This window comes from Podarcis muralis, chromosome 6 (assembly GCF_964188315.1).
Source record: "Podarcis muralis chromosome 6, rPodMur119.hap1.1, whole genome shotgun sequence".
Classification (NCBI taxonomy): domain Eukaryota; kingdom Metazoa; phylum Chordata; class Lepidosauria; order Squamata; family Lacertidae; genus Podarcis; species Podarcis muralis.
In genome coordinates, this window is record NC_135660.1 from 13,838,251 (window position 1) to 13,859,578 (window position 21,328).

A 21,328-nucleotide genomic window follows, 5' to 3' on the forward strand; every position below is an offset into this window, starting at 1 on the left:
CCATCTTCAGTTGGGACATATATATTCAGATAGAGGCAGTCTTCGTTCTGCTCTTGCACGTAGGTAGAAACTATATCCAAGTTATTAGTAAACCAGACAGGGAGCATGACTTCAGGTAACCTGCCCTCTATAATGTTCTGGGGACACACTGGTGCAAACTGGGTGGCGTTTTTGATATCTGGCCAAGGAGACGGGGGTTCAGGAGGTTGGAATCGGCGCTCCCCGACTGGAGGAGCGGCGTACGGCACCCCGAGAAACTGGATGACCGGCCCCAGAATTTCATTGTTCAACTCCTTCTTCATCCCCCTGACTTTCCCGAAGCTGGTGGTCACCACCGGGTCGGTATCATCCAACTTTTGCGATGAGACAGCGGCGGCGTGAAGCAAGAACCCGAGTATGCAGAGGGTGAAGGTGGCGTCCAATCCCATGTGCAGCAGGCGGACCAGCATCGCTCTCCACACGCAGTTCAGCCACATGGATGTTGGAAAAGCCATGGTCCCACATCAGTTGCCCTGCTGTGGTTGGAGCAAATCTTATTTGTATCCACTCGGTGGGGAGGGAGAGGGTGAAGCAGTGCTCTTGGCAAGGGGGCAGGGAAATGAAATGGATGGCTCAAGCCTCCAGAAGGGGAGCCCGTCAGAAAACTCTCAAAAGCCTCTGCACACGACAGGCATCTCCCCGTGACTTCATTCCCACCGAAGCAGCATCTTCACTCTGCCCTATTGGTCAGGCGACATTCAATTGCCAATTCTGTTTTCCACAGTTGCGATATGAAGAGAGCATCCCTTTGCTGCCGATTCCCCACTTATAAATCAATTCCAGTTAGCTGCGGGTCTATATCCTGGAGAAAATGAAAAATAAATCATTAGCATGAAAGAGCTAATATGGGCAGAATAATAACTAGATGTTTTACAAGTTACTGTACACATACATTAATAGTTGCTGGAGCCACGTGAAGTGAAATGGTACAATAAGTAGTTTATGGTTCCACGAGATGACAGGTAAAAAAAATTACTGATTGCCAGGTTATTTATGGCGTCACCTGCGGAGTTTGTGCAGGCTTTCAGAGAAACCGCAGCTTTTGAAGTCTCATTTCACGAAAAGAAACATATGGATTCCAAAGCCGGATTAAATGTGTTTTTGATGTTGCATTTCTTTATACGTCTCAAAGGGGCTCGCAATCAATTTTAAACTTGTTACCAGAGGATGGTTTAATAGCAACCACAAATCAATTATAATTTTATACAACCTTAAGAGAAGCAGTAAATACAATGTGGACCGCGGAGTTCCCAGTGACCTGCGGAATACTCCGCGGGCATCAACAAACAGCCAGGACTGCCTTTCTCTCTGCGTTTATAGCTGTCTCAAAAGAACAATTCTGAAATAACCTCTGAATCCGCCATTGTGGCAAAGGAATACAGTGTCAGGGCAACTCAGCACACGTTTTAATATGCCAATGGGGTGCCTTAATTCGATGGCTCTCACAAACATGCTGCTACTGCATAGGTCAGGAATCCCACAGGGCTGGAAGGTGGGAATTAAACAACCAACGCGGGTGGAGCCAAGCTGTCAATCTTCTCTGTTACTGGGTAACATGGAGTGAGAAATTGCTGGACTACAGTGGTACCTTGGTTTAAGAATAGCTTAGTTTATGAACAACTTGGATTAAGAACGCTGCGAACCCGGAAGTAGGTGTTTGGGTTTGTGAACTTTGCCTTGGAAGCAGAACATGTTCCGCTTCCTGTTGAGTGTGTTCCATCTGTAAATTGAGTCCCCCGCTGCTATGGGAAAGCACGCCTTGGTTTAAAAATGCTTTGGTTTAAGAATGGACTTCCAGAATGGATTAAGTTTGTAAACCAAGGCACCACTGTATCGGCCCAGGTTTCTTATACTTGGTGTTGATAATTGTGTTATTTTGTAGGTTGCTCTGGGTCAATTTATGTGGGGAAAAACAAGTAAAAATGAGAACACCACCACTACTTATAATAGCAATAATTTGTTTTGTTCTGGGAAGCATGCATTAGGGAGATGTCCCATTAAATGCAAATCAAATTTCCTTCTCACCTCTAGCCTTCAGTCAGATGCCTACCATGTTGTGGTTAAGAAACCCAAAACCCTGGTCTGGATTTTGCAGGTAAGAGCACATTACACTAGATTATTTATAGTGGGAGTCACCGGACAGACAAAAGACAGCTTTGGTTCCTATCACCTCTTCCTTTTTCCCCTCATTTACTTTCTCATCTACTTATAAGTAAATAACTCTGTATTTCTTATCGCATTGGATAAAATGCTGCACTGCAACATTTTGTTGGAGCCCCCACCCCACCCTCATAAATTCCCACTGGAGAAGCAGAGCACAGCTCTGCAGATGATCTCACTTTAGGAGCTGCACCTTTTTTTGGAAAGCCCCAAGCTGACTCTCTGCTGATTTGAAATCCTAGATGGCAATCCCAGAGCTCCTTTCTTCCCAGTTCTACTTTATAATGAAGTGGACACAATGCAGTACGTGGAAGAACCCTGTTCAGCCCATGTTATTACATTCTTTCCACTAATGATAATCATGTTTCCAAGCCTAGCTTGACAATGACAAACAATGATAATATTTTTTTCTTTTATGGGGGGAAAGAATACAAGGAAATAGAGAATTTTGGCCTTGTGCAGTTCTCCCTCTCTCTCTCTCTCTCTCTCTCTCTCTCTCTCTCTCTCTCACACACACACACACACACACACACACACACACACACATATCTGCCTTGGGGGGGAAGGGGGTGGGGGAGATAAGCAATTTCTAATGAACTTATAAGCAGTTTCTAATGAATTCCATCATTTCCCTGCATAATTTGCAGAGGGGATGTGATTTCATACACACAGAGGGGCCAGCAGGATGCAGTTAGACCTTCAAGGATGTTTCTGTTTCATAAAGTTTCGGAATTCATAGACAGCAAGCTAATAATGGGGAAATGGAAAGAAAGGTAACTGTGCATACATAGCATTGAGAAAGAGAAAATAAGCGTGGGCAGGAAGTAGTGGGATGCCTATGGAAAAGGTGAGACTGAAGGAACAGTCACATATCACCGCCGCTCGCAAATTTGAATGACCTGTCTGCGTAAGAAAGCCCCCATCTGGAAGAACCCTGGATCTGATCAACACCTGGCGATGAGAGGAGCTGCCTGGGAACCATATGCACACCTTGGTTCCACAACAGAAGCAGGATATAAAGGTGAGCAGAAGAGGAGGAGGCACATACATAGCTTCAAGCTGACCTTCTGAACTGGACAGACATTACCTGAGGATGAGGCAAATGCAGCAGGGCTGTAGAAAAAGAGTTTGGATTTGATATCCCGCTTTATCACTCCCCTTCAGGAGTCTCAAAGCAGCTAACATCCTCCTTTCCCTTCCTCCCCCACAACAAACACTCTGTGAGGTGAGTGAGGCTGAGAGACTTCAGAGAAGTGTGACTGGCCCAAGGTCACCCAGCAGCTGCATGTGGAGGAGCGGAGACGCGAACCTGGTCCCCCAGATTACGAGACTACCGCTCTTAACCACTACACCACACACTACATTTAAAGCACAACCAATGCACAATGAAAGAACATGGCTGCCCCCCATGGGAACTGTACTTTGTTCAGGGGGCTGGGAATTGTAGCTCTTTCAGGGGGGAATTACAGTTCCCAGGGTTCTTTGGGGGCAGCCATGTGCTTTCAATGTGCATTGAGTGTGCTTTATGTGACACCCATGGTGTTTTGTTCGACTTCTTTCCTTGTTTTTATCCTGGTTTTTTTTTTCATTCTGTGAACCACCCTGAGATCTTATGTTGAAGGGTGGTATATAAATCTAATAAATAAATAAAATCAATCAATCAATTGTGTGATTTAAATCTGTGTTGTGAAGCAAAGATCACCAGTGTCGAAGCAATGGTTCTTCAACATCAACTTCGTTGGACTGGTCATGTTGTACAGATGCCTGATTGTCATCTTTCCAAAGCAGCTACTCTATTCCGAACTTAAAAATGGAAAGCGTAATGCTGGTGGTCAACAAAAAAGGTTTAAAGACTCTCTCAAGGCAAATCTAAAAAAAGATGTAGTATAAACACTGACAACTGGGAAACACTGGCCTGCGAGCGCTCCAGTTGGAGAAAAGCCTTTACCAAAGGTGTCATGGACTCTGAAGACGCTCGAACTCAGGACATAAGGGAGAAACGTGCTAAGAGGAAGGCATGCTTGGCAAACCCTCACCGTGATCAACTCCCACCTGGAAACCTATGTCCCCACTGTGGAAGGACGTGTGGATCCAGAATTGGCCTCCACAGTCACTTACGGACTCATTCTTAAAACTGGGTGTGATGGCCTGGGATTTGGACTCGGAGGCTGAACCTGAGGGATCCCAGCCTGCACAGGATTCCCCGCCTCCAGAACCAGCTGAGCCGGGGCTGGGGCTTGAGCCTGAAGGGTCCTCACCTGTGCTGGATCCTCAGGTACAGGCACGAGCTGAGTCTGCTCTGGCTCCTGAGGTGGTGGTGGACCCATTGCCTGCAGGTGCTCCACTCACAGCCCTGCCAGGGGAAGCTCAGGTTGCCTCTGGGTCCGGTAACCCTCCAGCTTCTCCTGAGCTGCAGAGGCTCAGGGCAGAGAGGCGGAGGGAACTAAGTTCCTGCAGGAGGAGTGCTCGCCTCCAGGCCAGGAGGGGCGATTCACCTGAGGATCAGGGCTGCCCTATGCCTCAGGGCAGATAAAAGCCAGCCAGCCCCAATCCCAGGTTGCGGGAGCAACATTGTTGGTAGCCTGTTCCTGCCTGCACCTTGTCTTGCTCTTCTGCCAGAGTTCCTGACCTCACCCGACTCCCTGCCTTGGACCCTGCTTCAGCTTTGATGGACAGCCTCCATACCGCACACTCGACCTCGGACTGGACTCGGACCTCACCGCACGGTTAATCCTCGGGACCAGCACACTGTGTTTATGGTCTTACTTGGCTACGAGTAATTGTCAAAGAAGACAGTGGATCAGAGGATTGTCTTTGGTTCATCCCCCCACTCTCCCAACATGGAAATAATCTGTAGAAGATTGCAATTGTGGGACCAGAGACTCAGCTGGTGTTTGGGTCTTTATTGGTATTTTCCCACTCAAAGAAGGCTCACCGTGCATGCGTAACCATGTGCAGTACTGCAGCCATTGTCACCCACTGCCATCCCGGCAGCCCAGGATCCATTCACTAGGAATGCCAGGCATTTATTTTGGGCCCTTCAAGACATGCAGAGCATGTGCCTTTCTCACCACTAGGCATGACTCCTAGAGCCCACTACCAGGCAAAAAATATGAGCCCTATGCCGAGCGCTGAATCACCTCCTTTGATCCAAATATTTCTCACACATCTGGACTTTATCCGGCTGCTCGTTTTCATTAGTCTAATTTTGAAATGCAGGCACACACAGAGAGACTTCTAATTCCTGGAGCTGCAAACAAATGACCCAGAGAGAAAAGATACAATTCTAGGATCTGTTTCATCTATAGTAAAAGACTTAAAATGTAAGCCATTTAATCCCATTTGTACATTCACAGGTTTTTCCCTCCCCTCCCCTTAGAACGGAAAGGACTAAATTAAGCCAGCTTTCTGTTCATTCCTTTATATATATTTCCAACCAAGGACACAATCCATCTCAGGACATGCAGTGAAGCATAGGCATTAGGATTTGAGTCTTAAGCATTGCAAACCACTTCTTCTAAGAACAAAATGCTCATCGGAGAAATGTTGGAGGGTATGGAGGTATGCGACCCCCGAGCCAAGGAGATAAGTAACTCTACAAGCTTTAGAAGACATCAGAAAGCAGCCCTGTATAGGGAAGTTTTTTAAATGTTTAATGTTTTGTTATGTTTTTATCTATGTTGGAAGCCACAATAAAAATTGTTGTTGTTATTGAATAGGACGCACTGGTGGAGGAAGAGGGGGCGGGGGGAACGTACCGCCCCCTGGCACCACGATCCTGGTGGGGTACCATCACGGCTGCCATGCCCCCACGCTGAGCGCCATGCCCCCACAGGAGGCACATCACGCCCCCAGGACGTGTGCCACACCCCCGGGATGCATGCCGGCCACGCCCCCACCTGCTCTCCACCCCCGGTGCTGGAGCACAAAGCTCCACCACTGATAGGATGTCCTTATTTTCATCGGAGAAATGTTGGAGGGTATTGTTTTAAGTAGGAGAAGTAATGCACATTGCCCTCTAGAAGGAGGACTGGTGAACAAATAGCTCTCCAGGCGCTGTGGAAGAACAACTGCCATTATCCCTGATCATTGCCTATGGGGACTGAGGTTGGTAGGAGAGAGTCGATACGATACGATAATCTTTATTGTCATTGTCCCATACAGAACAACTGTTAAGTTGTGGGTGAACATATCAGACGACACAGCGATTCTTCAAACAGCTCTTGTTTATTCAGATGCCAGAACAGAACTGAACTGAAGGGCTCAGTCAGCCTGCTTATATAGAGCTCCAGTACCTTGTTACTGTAACAACTTTCTAAAACTATCCAATCACTGAACGTCACTTTTGATCCTTCATTTGCATAACTATCTACAGTATCCCCCTGCTGGCCCAGGGTGAGAACTTCAGTACATAACAACAACGAAATTGAAAAAGTCTACATCAGACATTCAAAAACCAACAAGCCTGCTATCCCAGCTATCCCAGTCCCACAGCATTTGAGGTCTACCTCCACCCCCACAAGAAGGCACCTAAAATTACCACTTCCTTAGTATATGGATTGATGCTTGATGTAAATTCTGAGCCAATGCCTGGGTTGGGCAGCATTGTGTTAATATGGGTAGATAAAAAATGCATAGCTCCCAATTACAGTAATTTCCATTATGTAAAGACCTGTCTATTAAGTAAAAAAAATGATATTATGGCTACGCTGAGGATGGTATATAAAATGCAGATTCCTTTTACTGTTTTACTTGTTGAGTGCGTGTTTTGATTTAATTTGAATGTGTGATTTAATTCCTATATTTTGTTACATTGATTTACTATTATTATTAGCCACATTGAATTTTTTTTTCAAAATTTATTTCTTTATTTACAACATAGTCCACAACAACTCATACATACATACAAACAAACCCAACACCATTGACAATTTAATTATCAAAATTAAACTCCTATCCCCTTACACAAAGAAAACATAACACAAAAATAAAAGACTTCCTTTATCCTGTAAATGGCCTCCTTATTTACTTCTTGTATACTGTTTCTTTTACATGTGATTATTACAATTTTTCCTAATTATGACTTTAAAAACCGCGAATTCTCCCGAATGTTTATTTTTTTTTAAGTGAGACATAAATATTAAATAATCTGAATTCATGCCAAAACCGAATGGGACTACAATAGAAACTAAGGCTGAAATTACTAACTTAAGTGTTGGCTTTCTGTGCTACTAACTTACCCTACTTGTCTGGTGGGTACGCCTTATTCTTAAGTTCATTCCTTGCTGGGGGAAAATGTCACACCCTCTGCAGACGACTAGGTCCCTCTCCCTCCAGCTAGGCCTTTGTGCCAGTCGCAGTAGAGATACCACATAGCCTGAGGGAAGAACTTATGCAAAGAGTGCGCTGCCTGACATTGGGCAACAAAATAATGATGCAATGCAGCAGCGGCGCAAGTTAAGATGAGCCCATCATCCTTGACCTTCAAGCCTCAAAATTGGCTTTCTGCAAATCACTTACGCTGGCAAAACACAGCACATGAAAAGCCAATATGTTCGTGGAAAACCAATATGAATGGGGGCTTGGAAACCGCCAAAGACATTTCATTTCATAGCTCGAGAGATTTTTATAAAGAAAGAAAAACAAGGTTGTTGCATGCGCCATGGCTGCGGCTCTTCGACAACAGGTAGCTGCCATTTTGAAATTCCCTCTGCCATGTGCAAGGGTCTCCAGATTACAGAGCTGGCAGCTCCTGGTCATAATCCATTGCTCTTCTTTTATGGAATGGACAATGCTTCTTTGAAACATTTGCTTTCACTATGTCCCACACCAGGGGTGCCAACTTGAATGAAATATTGGGGGGCCCAGGTAAGCCTGTATAATCTATCACATGATGCGGTGGACACACACCATTTGAATGGCAATGCACATCAACCTGGGGGGCAGCCCCATCAAATATTTTATTGGTGGGGTGGAGACCCCTCGACCCCTAGGAGTTGCCTCCTATATCCCACACTTTGGAGAGGAAGTGCTGGACTATATAAACAAGCCACTATGGAAAAATTTAAGATTTTCAGACGAATTAGTTAGGAGAAGATCAGTCATCTTTATACATAGTTCCTAGTTGTAAAGTCACTTTCCCCATAATCCTTTATCTTGGGGCTCATCGTATACCTGGATAGCTCTGCTGGTTAGAGCGTGGTGCTGATAATGCCAAGGTTGCAGGTTTTGATCCCCGTATGGGACAGCTGTATATTCCTGCATGGGGGGGGGTGTGAATTATTAGACAATCCTCAGGGTCCCTTCGAACTCTACAAATCTGTGATTCTATGACATCTAAAGTGGCTTCATTACCAATCCTTCTTCCCAGGGAACTCTGGGAGTTATAGTTCTGTGACAGTGATAGGTAGGGTCTCAGAACCCGTAACAAACTACTGTTCCCAGGATTCTTTGAGGCAACCCCCAGCAGTTAATGTGATAAAGGGGGCTTTCAATGTATGGGGTGGATAAGCACCTAGTGTTTGAGGGCGAACTTTTAAAAAAGCTACATTAACATAGTGCTTCTTTAACGTGTTAAAAATTCATTGCAAGCTTGTCCTTGTCAGTTATTGTTGGATTGCTTATTACTTAAATAAGTAACATCAAGATCTTGTATTGCCCTAAGAACCTACTTCATCAAGTGACTAAAAAAACCCCTAACTTACTATAGTTATGTTTCTGATTTATGCACATAGTGCAAGTTCATAGATGATAGTGTCATTTCTTTATTAGTATCCCTTTTTCTTATTCATATATATACACACACACACACACACACACACACACACACACACTAACTGGTTAGGGAAAGTAATTATTCAAATTACTACACAATATTTATTTTCCACATTTCCTAATGTGCTGCAGAACTGTGACATTTTACCCAGTAAGTAGGCAGCAAAAAAAATAAAATTGTGATTTCCCCTGTAAGAGAAAAGAATGGATAACTCTTGTCACTTATGTGCAAAGTTTTAGACAGCTAAGTAATACAGATTTAAATTAAAAATGACAGATGCACTGGCTTGGAATATAATGGCTACTGAAGTGAATGTTTATTCCTTTTAGCAGTTTGTGGTTAACTCTTAAACGGTCCAAGTATTATAGTCAATTGTCAGATTTGTAAATGTGCACCTAGCGCATGTATATAGCGGGGGTCAGAGTGTGCAAGTAGCAATAGTGCTCCTGGACGTAAAGAGTACGGGGAATCATCTTGAAATTTTGATGAGGCTTCCTTCTGAAATAGCTTTTTATGGGGCTGAAAGGGAGAAGCCACTCAGGCAAGATGGATCAAGGATCTGATGAGCAGGGAACTCCAAAGGCTGTCGGAGTTGGCTGCTTCTATAGGAGGGATAGAGGATCCTGTTTTTTGCCTTCTCTTGGAGGTAAACAACTGGGAGCTGCACGCAGGAGTGGCTGGCATGGTGGGGAGGTGTCGCAAGGGTGTTTTCTTGGCAATAGTGATGATGATGATGATGATGATGATGATGATGATGATGATTATTACCCTGCCCATCTGGCTGGGTTTCCCCAGCCACTTGCCATTTACCTGGAAAGTGAAGGGATGAGGCAGGGAGAGGGCCACTGCAGGTGCAGAGGTGAGAGTGCTGGATGGTCTCAACTGCTGTGCCCAAACCGCTCTGGCCTCATCACCACCCTGCATCACCCCTACACCTTCCAGGTAAGTGACAACGATGCTGTTGCCACCAACCAGTTAAAAAGGTAAAGGGACCCCTGACCATTAGGTCCAGTCGTGACCGACTCTGGGGTTGCAGCACTCATCTCACTTTATTGGCCGAGGGAGCCGGCATACAGCTTCTGGGTCAGGTGGCCAGCATGACTAAGCAGCTTCTGGCAAACCAGAGCAGCGCACGGAAACGCAGTTTACCTTCCCACCAGAGCGGTACCTATTTATCTACTTGCACTTTGGGGCATGCTTTCGAACTGCTAGGTTGGCAGGAGCAGGGAACGAGCAACAGGAGCTCACCCCGTCGTGGGGATTCGAACCACCGACCTTCTGATCAGCAAGTCCTAGGCTCTGTGGTTTAACCCATAGTGCCACCCGCATCCCTATCAACCAGTTACTCTCTGGCAAAAACACTGAGTCCAGTCAGTTATTAAAAAACAACAACAAAACAACCCAATTACAGATAGGTAGCCGTGTTGGTCCCACCACCCTTCTGAGTAATACCCCTCCCCACCTTCTCACTATATAGAAGGATCTGGCAACTTCTGTTTCAGTGTATCTGAAGAAGTGTGCATGCACACAAAAGCTCATACCAAGAACTAACTTAGTTGGTCTTTAAGGTGCTACTGGAAAAAAACAACCCAAGTTTATTTTACAGACATTAACAAGTTTATGGTTTCTCAGATAATATTCGTCAGTTTCTTAACTTTAGTTTCTTTACCGGCCTATACCCTCCTAATACCTTCTGACTGATTATCTCAACTGTTTGACTGACTCCTCTTAACAAATTCTCTCACTCTCTCACACCAGACTAGCCCAACCCACAGACTTATCTTCTGTGTCTCTTCTAACTCCAGACTGACTTCTCAACAACTCTAACTAACTAAAAAACCTCTGTGCTTAAACCTTATACACAGTTAACTCTGCCCCCTGGGTTCCCATTGGTTAGTCATTTTACAATTAGTTAACCCTTTCCCTATGAACCCAGTATGATGTCACACACCTAGGAGGGCAAACGCCACACACTCTCTCTCTGCCACCCTTTGCGTCCCCTCCAACATTTCTCCTATGAAAATAGGGACGTCCTAAGGAAAAGCAAGACATTCCAGGATCAAATCAGAAAGCGGGATGGATTCTGTAAATCCAGCACTTCCCCTGGAAAATAGGGTCACTTGGAGGGTCTGCATTTGTCTCTTTCTCTGGCACACCCATTTCCAACATTTCTCTCTCCTTGCCATCCACATGATATGATGCCAAGGGCCTGAGGAACACAGGCTGCCCACCCTGTTTCACAGTATATAGAGCATTCTAAGGGGCTTTTAGCAAGAAGAACAAATGTTGCATGCTTCAGTGAAATAGAGGAACATGGCTTTATTGGTAAAAAACAGTATGTAAAGACTTTGACCAAATAAGGGGCTTTGAGGAATGGGGAAGGGAATTGGGTCGGATTTAACATTATAATAGGGGGACGCGATAGGTGTAGACTTTGCACCCCCCTTCTTAGTGGGCTGGTGAAGGAGGGGCTTGCACTTGGAAAAAGGGTACAGTGGTACCTCGGGTTACATACGCTTCAGGTTACAGACTCCGCTAACCCAGAAATAGTGCTTCAGGTTAAGAACTTTGCTTCAGGATGAGAACAGAAATCGTGCTCCGGCGGTGCAGCGGCAGCAGGCGGCCCCATTAGCTAAAGTGGTGCTTCAGGTTAAGAACAGTTTCAGGTTAAGTACGGACCTCCGGGACGAATTAAGTACTTAACCTGAGGTGCCACTGTATATATATTCATGTTTTTTAATAAAAAGGGTGCACCCGCTTTTTCGGGTGGCCCGCCTTGCAAGTATGTATTTCCAGTAAAATATTGCGGCTTCATCAACTTTGCCCAGATTTTATTTCAAAAAGGCCCAATGACCCACTTCTAACAGTGGACACAAGCTATTCCTTTACCAATGGAAGAGTGAACCAAATGTAATTTGAGTGCCATTAGCTATGGGTACTTTTGTTATTAGATTTTTTTTTATTTAAAAAAAAACATCCTGCTTTTCTTACAACAAACTCCAAAGTAGCTAACACAACTTCTGCAAACATTAAAAAAAACCCAAAAACCAGCCTAACACAAATATCAAGGGCGGGGAATGTAACAGGAGAAGATTTCAACAGAAAACATTTCAGCAGAAATACAAAACCTGTAATACCTGGCCCAAAGAGAAAGGCTGACCACCAAGAAGCAAAAAAAATCAAGCAACTCAAAGGTCATTTTTGCAGGTATTTATACACCGAGGAAAAACACCCCTCTTTGCCCAGGCGTATGGTCTGTGAAAGTGTGGGGGAGAGGACTGTTATTATGATGATTATGTTACTATTAGGCTGTCCATCAGTGTGCTTTTTACTATGTTTTTATTATATATTTTTTATCATTGATGTTTTATCATGTGTTTCAAATGTTGTACACAGACCGGAGATCTTTTGATAAAGGGTGGTATATAAATTGAATTACCATCATCATCATCATCAACGACAACATCCTCACTTCTGGAACAGCCAGGTTTTCCTTGATATCTGAAGATTCTCTGTTCAGTCAAGGGGAACTTCCTTCGGAAAGGCATCCCACAGAATTGGTGCCACTCCTTAGAAGGCCCTGCTGCTCCTAGCAGCTCGCCAAACTTGACCCAGCATGAATTAGGGTCTCGGATACCGAATGGGGATCATGAGTTAGGACATTCTGGACTGCAGCACCCACAACCACCAACTGTTTAGGAATGCCCCATAATGTATCACCAAAAGAAGAAGGCACAGGTGTGCATAAAATTTGCAGGTGTCATATGTAGATGTTCAAATTTAGGAATTGTTATAATTTATAACTGAGACGCAGTGCATGCCACCATGGCAAGGAAGGCTGCGAATCTGCTGTCTAGGTGTTGCTGTTGAGCAATTTCAAGGTCCAGACTTCTCTCCCTTCCTTGAATTCTTTACCTTTAAAATGGACTTGGAGCAGTTCTGAAGAGAACCTTTATTAAAAAACCAGAAGCCTTTCTCTTGGGCATGGTGGGCCAAATGGTGCCAAAGAAGGATAGGACATTTTTTATGTATGCCACAACAGCAGCAAGAATCCTTCTAGCAAAGTATTGGAAGACGCAAGATTTACCCACGTTGGAAGAATGGCAGACGAAGGTGATCGATTATATGGGACTGGCAGAGATGACTGGCAGAATTCGAGACCGGGGGAAAGAGGCGGTGGATGAAGATTGGAATAAATTCAAAGTTTATCTTAAAAACTGTTGTAATTTGGAAAACTAGGGGCTCAGGGTAATAAGAGATAAAGAACTACAGTTGTATTAATAATTTACGGAAGTTAAATTTATGAAATATAAACAAGTTTATTACGAAAGGGTTGCTGAAAAATCTTGAAACAAGAATGCAGAAAAGGGGTGGTACGGGGAAGTCGATTTTGCGTTTGTTTATGTTTTTGCTTTGTTTCTTTTTTACTTATGAAAAACTAATAAAAATTTATTTAAAAAAATAAATAAATAAATAAAATGGACTTGGAGCAGACAGCCTTGCAACCCAACAGCCCTCCAAATAGAGAACTATCCTCCATTAACTAGGGCACGTGCCCCCACCACCACCACCCCCCAAAGCTGTTTGTGTTTAGCACATGCATATAATAAATCCGATGTAATCAAATTATAACGTGGAAAAAATATAATTTTGCATCACATCTTCTGCTCTTAATCCCCCAGGCAGGATTTGAATTCCAGGACTGAGGAAGATCATTGCATTGTAATTCATTGTAAACTAAGGCCCTATATTGTGGAACCCCGATTATTCCAAACTTGCACGAATTTCCTTTGCTTGAAATTTGCATTGAGAGACATCCTCGCGTTCCAAATCAGCTGAGTCCTCTTTTCTCGGGCAATAAAAATTTATAAGCAGAGCGCCCCTTGAAGTTGCTAGAAATTTCAGCCTTGGGTGAGCAAAGGATTAAGTGCTATAATTAGAACTAAATTTAGTAGGACTAATCATAGAGTAGGGTAAGCAGGATTTGACCCTTTAATATGCTGTTCAGCAAAATAAATCCAAGCTTTCACATTAGAATTTAGGAAACATGCCAAGCAGGGTAGTTTTCATACTCCCCACCTCCATGGTAATATTTTAATGGGAGGGGGGGCACATGGCTCAGAATGTGTTGCCTTGTGAATACCACATGCCCACTCCCACCCCCACCCCGCCACATGGCCACCCATGTGCAAAGACAACAACCGTGACACATTAGGAAATCCCTGCATAAATGGCTGTCCCTGACTCAGACAAGAGTTGGGATACTGCTGGTTTCTTGTATCCTCTAACATTGCACAGATGTGCTTGCCATCTCCCAGTTGTCAACTCCAAAGTCATTGTCTTAGCACACACAAAGATAGGGATGTTATCAGCTCAGTGGTGAAGCATGTGTTTTGCATGTTTGTGGGAAGCGGTTTATTGTTTTGTTGTTTTGTTTTTATTTTAACTATTTATTTTGTGCTGTTATCCTATATTTTTATCTTGTGAACAGCCCAGATATCTTCAGATGAAGGGCAGTATTTACTTCTCAACAACAACAAACTTGGTTCAATCCTCACCCTTTACCATGTTTATACAGACATGGCCGCCATTATCCTGAAAGACCTTATCTTTATGATTTCTAGGTTCCCATCTGCACTATACGTTTAAAGCTGTGCTGTACCACTTTAGACAGTCACAATTTCCCCCGAAGAAGAAGAAGAAGAAGAATTTATACCCCGCCCATCTGGCTGGGTTTCCCCAACCACTCTGGGAGGCTTCCAACAAAGTATTAAAATACAATAGTCCATCAAACATTAAAAGCTTCCCAAAATCCTGCAGTTTGTGAATGGGTGCTGAGAGTTTTGAGGAGAGATATTTACAGTGGTACCTCGGCTTAAGGACTTAATTCGTTCCGGAGGTCCATTCTTAACCTGAAACTGTTCTTAACCTGAAGCACCACTTTAGCTAATGTGGCCTCCCGCTCCCGCCGCGCCGCCGGAGCACGATTTCTGTTCTCATCCCGAAGCAAAGTTCTTAACCTGAAGCACTATTTCTGGGTTAGCGGAGTCTGTAACCTGAAGCGTATGTAACCTGAAGTGTATGTAACCCGAGGTACCACTGTATTCCCCTGACAGAGCTGCCATTTCCAGAGTGGTCTTAACAATCAATTCCTCTCCCCATGGAATTCTGCGAAAGGTCGTTCTGCGAGGGGGAATAAGGGTCTCTTTACAACTCCCAGCACCTTTAACAAACTACATTTCCCAGGATTCTTTGAGGGAAGCCGTGCCTGTTTAAAGTGGTATGATGCTGCTTTAAGTGTATATAGTAGTGAGGCCTGAAAGGCAGCATTTAGCATCCAGAACTCCCCACTGCTGTTCTTGCTCATAACTCTGTGCTCTGACAGGGTCTCATTCTTTCCTATCACCTTTTATTTGGGGTTGCCGGGGGCTGAACGTTCTGCAAGCAAGGCACCTCCTCTATCCAACTGAGCTAGACAGTCCCTCTTCGCTTTCCTTTCTGCAGCTCTAACTTAACTCATGTTTGTTCCCCCCCAAAAAATGAATTTCATGCTTAGCTTGTTTTTTTCTTAATTAAAAACTTCTGTTTAGCCACCCGTAATAGGTGCATTATCAAAACTCATTAGCCCCATTCACTCTTGTCTGTCATCCCTAAGCTTTGCATTCAGGTGCGCATCTCAAAAAAAAAAAGGAAAAAAGAAAAAAGTTCCCCATCGGCTTTTGCAGACGAAAAGGAAATTAAATAATAAATATGGGAGCCAGAACGGTTTTATGAGTTTCAGTATGCGAAGGTGGCTGCAAGGCCCATAAGGTTTCACACAAAAAGGCATTACAGCTAAAGCTAACATGCTGACACATCTCTGATCTATAAAGTCTGCAGTAATGACAGCGGTAAAGGGTGGTGTGTCTCAGACTGGGGATCCTCCCCCCACCCCATGCACATGCACACACACACACACACACACACACACACGAAAATAGAAATAGGTAAGGCATAGAATGAATTTATTATTGCAAAAAAGGTGTAAAAATCAAATAAAATTTCCCCAAAGCTTTCCTATAAAGCATGCACAATAGCTTACTACCTTCACCTGCGTTCATGCTAGGGTCTTATTATCCTAGCTGTTGCCTTATTTTCCGATTCCTTTAGTTCCTGTGTGACAAAAGTTCCCACCTTTAAAGCTAAAAAGAACCTCCTAATTTCCAAATTCTGCGGGTCCTATTCATTATCCAAGCAGTAAGAAACTAAGGTCTTCTGGTCCTGCCATTTGGAGGGGGGGGGAGGCCTTCTGGACAATTCACAGCATTTATTGCATGAGGTTGCTTCACTAAAACTCCTCTAAATCCTTCAGTCAAAAAGACACATCCCCAACCCCATTACAATGGTCAGAGATTTGTTGTAGTTAATATCCAGTCCAATCCTCTGCGGAACAAGTGTGGCGCTATGGTCTAAACCACAAAGCCTAGGGCTCTGTGGGAGCTGTACACCAGCTCCCTCGGCCAATAAAGCGAGATGAGCGCCGCAACCCCAGAGTCGTCCACGACTGGACCTAATGGTCAGGGGTCCCTTTACTTTTTTTTAACCAATCCTCTGCACTTCCCTTTCCTGGTTCTTTCTCTGTACATCAAGCTTGGACCAGACAGCCCTTCAAACAGAGGGCTGCTCTGTAATGTAGGTCACAGCCTCTTCCGCCACAGCCACTGTTTTGGAGCTCAGCCATGTGGCCAGACCTGGGAGAATTATAATGTTATGAGTTTGAAGGTTCCAGTCCCCTTTAATCCCTGGATCCAGCAAGTGTTAGAATTTAATCAAGGCTTGGTGTGTTTAGCTGCGTGCCAGAATTCTAATCCTTGAATCCAGCAAGTGTTAAAAGTTACTTAAGCCGGGTTAGGCTCTTGGCGAGGTGTAAGGAGAACAAAGGAAGGGGCTCTGTGGGAGATGCAAATGGATAGGGCCCGGCGTCCAGGGCCAGATTTAGGTTTGATGAGGCCCTAAGCTACTGAAGCTAATTAGGCCCTTTATATGTCCAGCTGTACTCTGTCAGCCACAAATTTTCACTGTTTTTTGTGTTGAATACATGCTATATGGTAATTTATGGACCTAATAGGTATCTAAAGCCATTTGCACTTACAGAATATAGGCATCCTATATATAGAAATGAGCAAACAAACGATATTTTAGGGAGCAGGCTAGCAGGCGGGGCCCATGACTTACATCATAGGAGCCTACACAACACAAAACACTGTTGCTGTATGTAGGTTTTGTTTTATTTGTTTTTCATCTTATATTTTTGAAATGTACATCCAGGGGTTTTTTCCTTTACTTTTTTTGGGGCCCCCCAAGAGAGTGGGGCCCTAAGCTATAGCTTGTTTAGCTTATACATAAATCCAGCACTGCCTCCCTCCCTCAACTCCCACATAGTGAGAAGGACAAAAGCCAGAGTGTTTTTAGGACTGACTGAGAAGCAAACTGGAAAGCCCAAAAGGCAGAGAAATAGTTGAGCTCTGCTTGAATCTGCTATGGGAGAAGCAAGACCTTTTTGATGTGCTAATACTGTGAACCACCGTAGGCTCAGGTTGTACATATGTGTAAATACACCATATATTTATGTGAGATATATAGAGATAGATGATGATGATAGATAGATGATAGATTAGATGATAGATAGATGATAGATAGATAGATAGATAGATGATAGATGATAGATGATAGATGATAGATAGATAGATAGATAGATAGATAGATAGATAGATGATAGATAGATAGATAGATAGATAGATAGATAGATAGATAGATAGATGATAGATAGATAGATAGATGATAGATAGATGATAGATAGATAGATAGATGATGATAGATAGATAGATAGATAGAGATAGATAGATAGATAGATAGATAGATAGATGATAGATAGATAGATTAGATGATAGATGATAGATAGATAGATAGATAGATAGATAGATAGATAGATAGAAGATAGATAGATAGATAGATAGATAGATAGATAGATAGATAGATAGATAGATAGATAGATAGATAGATGATAGATGATAGATGATAGATGATAGATAGATAGATGATAGATAGATAGATAGATAGATAGATAGATAGATAGATAGATAGATAGATAGATGATAGATAGATAGATGATAGATAGATGATAGATGATAGATGATAGATAGATGATAGATAGATCGATAGATGATAGATAGATAGATAGATAGATATAGATGATAGATAGATAGATGATAGATAGATAGATAGATAGATATCACAATCTCACAAAGACACCACAGTCTCTTCTGTGACTCGTTTCCAAAAGGAAAACACAGACCACCTGGAATCTGTGGGATCTCGCACCGCTCAGAGATTGGAGTGGTGTGCAACACTACTATAGTTTCTAAGGGACTTCACCACTAACCCAAACCGCCTCCAGAACAGCTCAGAAGTGGCTGTGCAGAATCTAGCATCCTTTTACCAAGAAGCGTTTGAATTTGATATCCCACTTTATCACTACCCTAAGGAGTCTCAAAGCGGCTAACCATCTCCTTTCCTTTCCTCCCCCACAACAAACACTCTGTGAGGAGGGTGAGGCTGAGAGACTTCAGAGAAGTGTGACTAGCCCAAGGTGACTAACCCAGCAGCTGCATGTGGAGGAGCCGGGCCGCGAACCCAGTTCACCAGATTACGAGTCCACCCTCTTAACCACTACACCACGCTGGCTCCAAGTGATGTGTTAGCAGAAGAGGGAGATAAGAACAAGTTCTGTAACTTAACTATGTGCTGCATGAAGAAGTCCTTTCTTTTTTCCTGTCCTTAATCTTCCAACGTTCAGAAGATTCTTGTGCTGGTGTTCAAGGGTCCAGCACACTCAGTTCTCATCAAGGTTTTTGTTGTTTTTTTAAGGGGGGGTTCTAACTATGTTTTTTGCTTCTGCCAACCTTGGGGCTCCCCCAAGCCTGCTGATACCTCACTCTTGCAACGTTCAGCCATGCCACTCACCAGCTGAACATTGGAAATAAAAGGGGATGATGACATTGGCCTACCTTACAGGGTTGCTGTGAGGATTGTAACGGGATAATGCGCGGGGAGCACTCTGAGCACTTGAAAGAAATACACAGATGGTGGTGATCATCACCTCCTGCAAAGCGGCAGTGAAGATTTAAATAGCGCTGGCTGGAGGAGCAGAGTCACTTTAGAAAGACCACAAATGAAAGTAAAGCAAAGCCCACCCACGTAAAATTAGCAGAAGAAAGACTCAGCTGGGTGAGTCAGAAAGCCGTAGGAGCTGAATTCAAGTCATTCTTTGATTATAGGTTTGGAAAAACACAACTTTGTCTATAACCTAATAACAGAAAGAGGAGGGGACATCTTACTAATAGGTGAGTTGATAACACAGAAACAAATTTGTTTGAGGTGGAGACTCAAAGAAGCTGCTTCTCTACTGAGTCAGGCCATGCAGTTCAATCTCGTCTACCCTGACAGATAGTGGTCCTCCGTTTTCACACAAGAGTACCATATTTTGCAGTCCTTCCTAGAGATGCCAAGGACTAGACCTGGGGCCTTCTGCTTGCAAGCCCATCTCTTGAATAAAAGTACTGATGAACCCTCAGGGAGATGGAACCCAAGAGAGTCACACTCATCCAGTCCCCCCCCCCAGCCTTAGTTTTACCCACCTGTTGTGTACCTGCCATCTCCAAATAATCATTCCCTAGCTGGATCAAGAGAGCCATTGTGGTGTAGTGGTTAAGAGCGGTAGACTCGTATTCTGGTGAACCGGGTTCGCGTCTCCACTCCTTCACATGCAGCTGCTGGGTGACCTCGGGCTAGTCACACTTCTTTGAAGTCTCTCAGACCCACTCACCTCACAGAGTGTTGGGACGCGGGTGGCACTGTGGGTTAAATCACAGAGCCTAGGGCTTGCCAATCAGAAGGTCGGCGGTTTGAATCCCCGCGACGGGGTGAGCTCCTGTTGCTTGGTCTCTGCTCCTGCCAACCTAGCAGTTCAAAAGCACGTCAAAGTGCAAGTAGATAAATAGGTACCGCTCCGGCGGGATGATAAACGGCATTTCCCTGCGCTGCTCTGGTTCGCCAGAAGCGGCTTAGTCATGCTGGCCACATGACCCGGAAGCTGTCTGCGGACAAATGCCGGCTCCCTTAGCTAATAAAGCGAGATGAGCGCCGCAACCCCAGAGTCGGTCACGACTGGACCTAATGGTCAGGGGTCCCTTTACCTTTACCTAGCTGGATCAAACTAAAAGTCCCTCTGATCTAGTAGACTAGGTCTTCAATGGTCAAATGCATAAGGAACACAGAAGGCTGCCGGGTCACTTGAACATGCAGCTTGGCTTGTCTACACCAGGGGTGAGGAACCTGTCTCCCTCAAGGCATTGTTGCACTACAACTCCCATGAGCTCCACCTAGCATGGCCATTGCCCGGGGATGCTGGGAGCTGTAGCAGCTGTAGTTCAGCAATATCTGGAGGGCCATAAGTTCCATAACCTTGGCCTATCCTGACTGGCAGAGGCCCTCCAGGGTAGCAGACAGGGTTCCTTCTGAGCCTTACCTGGAGATGGACCAGGGACCTCCTCATGCTCTTCCATTGAACTACGGCCTTTCCTCGCTTTGACTTGGTAAATTATTTCCAGACAAGAGTAAAATGCATGCAGCACTGCTAGCTGAGTGTGGGGTTCTCTGCAGAGATAGTGGTACAATGGCTGGCTGCACTGAATTTTTATTCATTTCTGTTATTATGAACGCCCCTCCAATAGAAACACATGGTGTGTGTGTGTGTGTGTGTGTGTGTGTGTGTGTGTGTGTGTGGTTTTCCCTTCTTAGACAGCCACACCTTCCAAGGGCTGCCTGAAGCTTGGATGCACAACACAGCATTAGCTATTAAGTCACTAATTATGAAAAGCTGAGTGTGTTGGGAAAACATGTAGATCTTCAAAGGCAGGTGCAAAATGCAGAGCTGAGTCACTGGGGAAAAAAGTCAACCTGATTTCTTCTCAATACCAGCAATTTCACACTCGCCGTTGAAGGGGATTTAGACCTGCTGCTTGTTATGAAAGCTGTGGGAAGGCCTTTCGATTTGCTGTGGTTGTTGAAGTTTCTTGCACCAATGCACTCTCTGGCCCCGGTCCAGTCCTAGCGCCATAAGAATAAGCTGTCAACATGGGACAAGTAACCTGGGAATGCTGCTGGGATGTGAATTTGAAGTCACATCCAAATTGCATTTCTTTCCAAGTAAGATAACCCAGACTGTATCCTCACTCACTGCATAACCCTAGGAATATCTACTTAGAAGCAAGTCTCACTGCTAGAGATGGAAGCATCTGACCATTTTGGTTCTCC

The 21,328-nt window shown here is 44.2% G+C and overlaps 1 protein-coding gene across 8 annotated transcripts in view; it reads right to left on the minus strand.

The window, feature by feature from the left end:
• LOC114597992 (neuroligin-1) overlaps nucleotides 1–21,328 on the minus strand; it is a 625,400-nt gene that overhangs the window by 456,942 nt on the left and 147,130 nt on the right. For all 8 annotated transcript variants that reach the window (XM_077929763.1, XM_077929769.1, XM_077929765.1 and 5 more), the window contains exon 2: nucleotides 2–841. In XM_077929763.1, coding sequence (XP_077785889.1) covers nucleotides 2–494 — 493 coding nt within the window. In that variant the 5' untranslated portion in view covers nucleotides 495–841. The remainder of the gene's footprint in view (nucleotide 1; nucleotides 842–21,328) is intronic.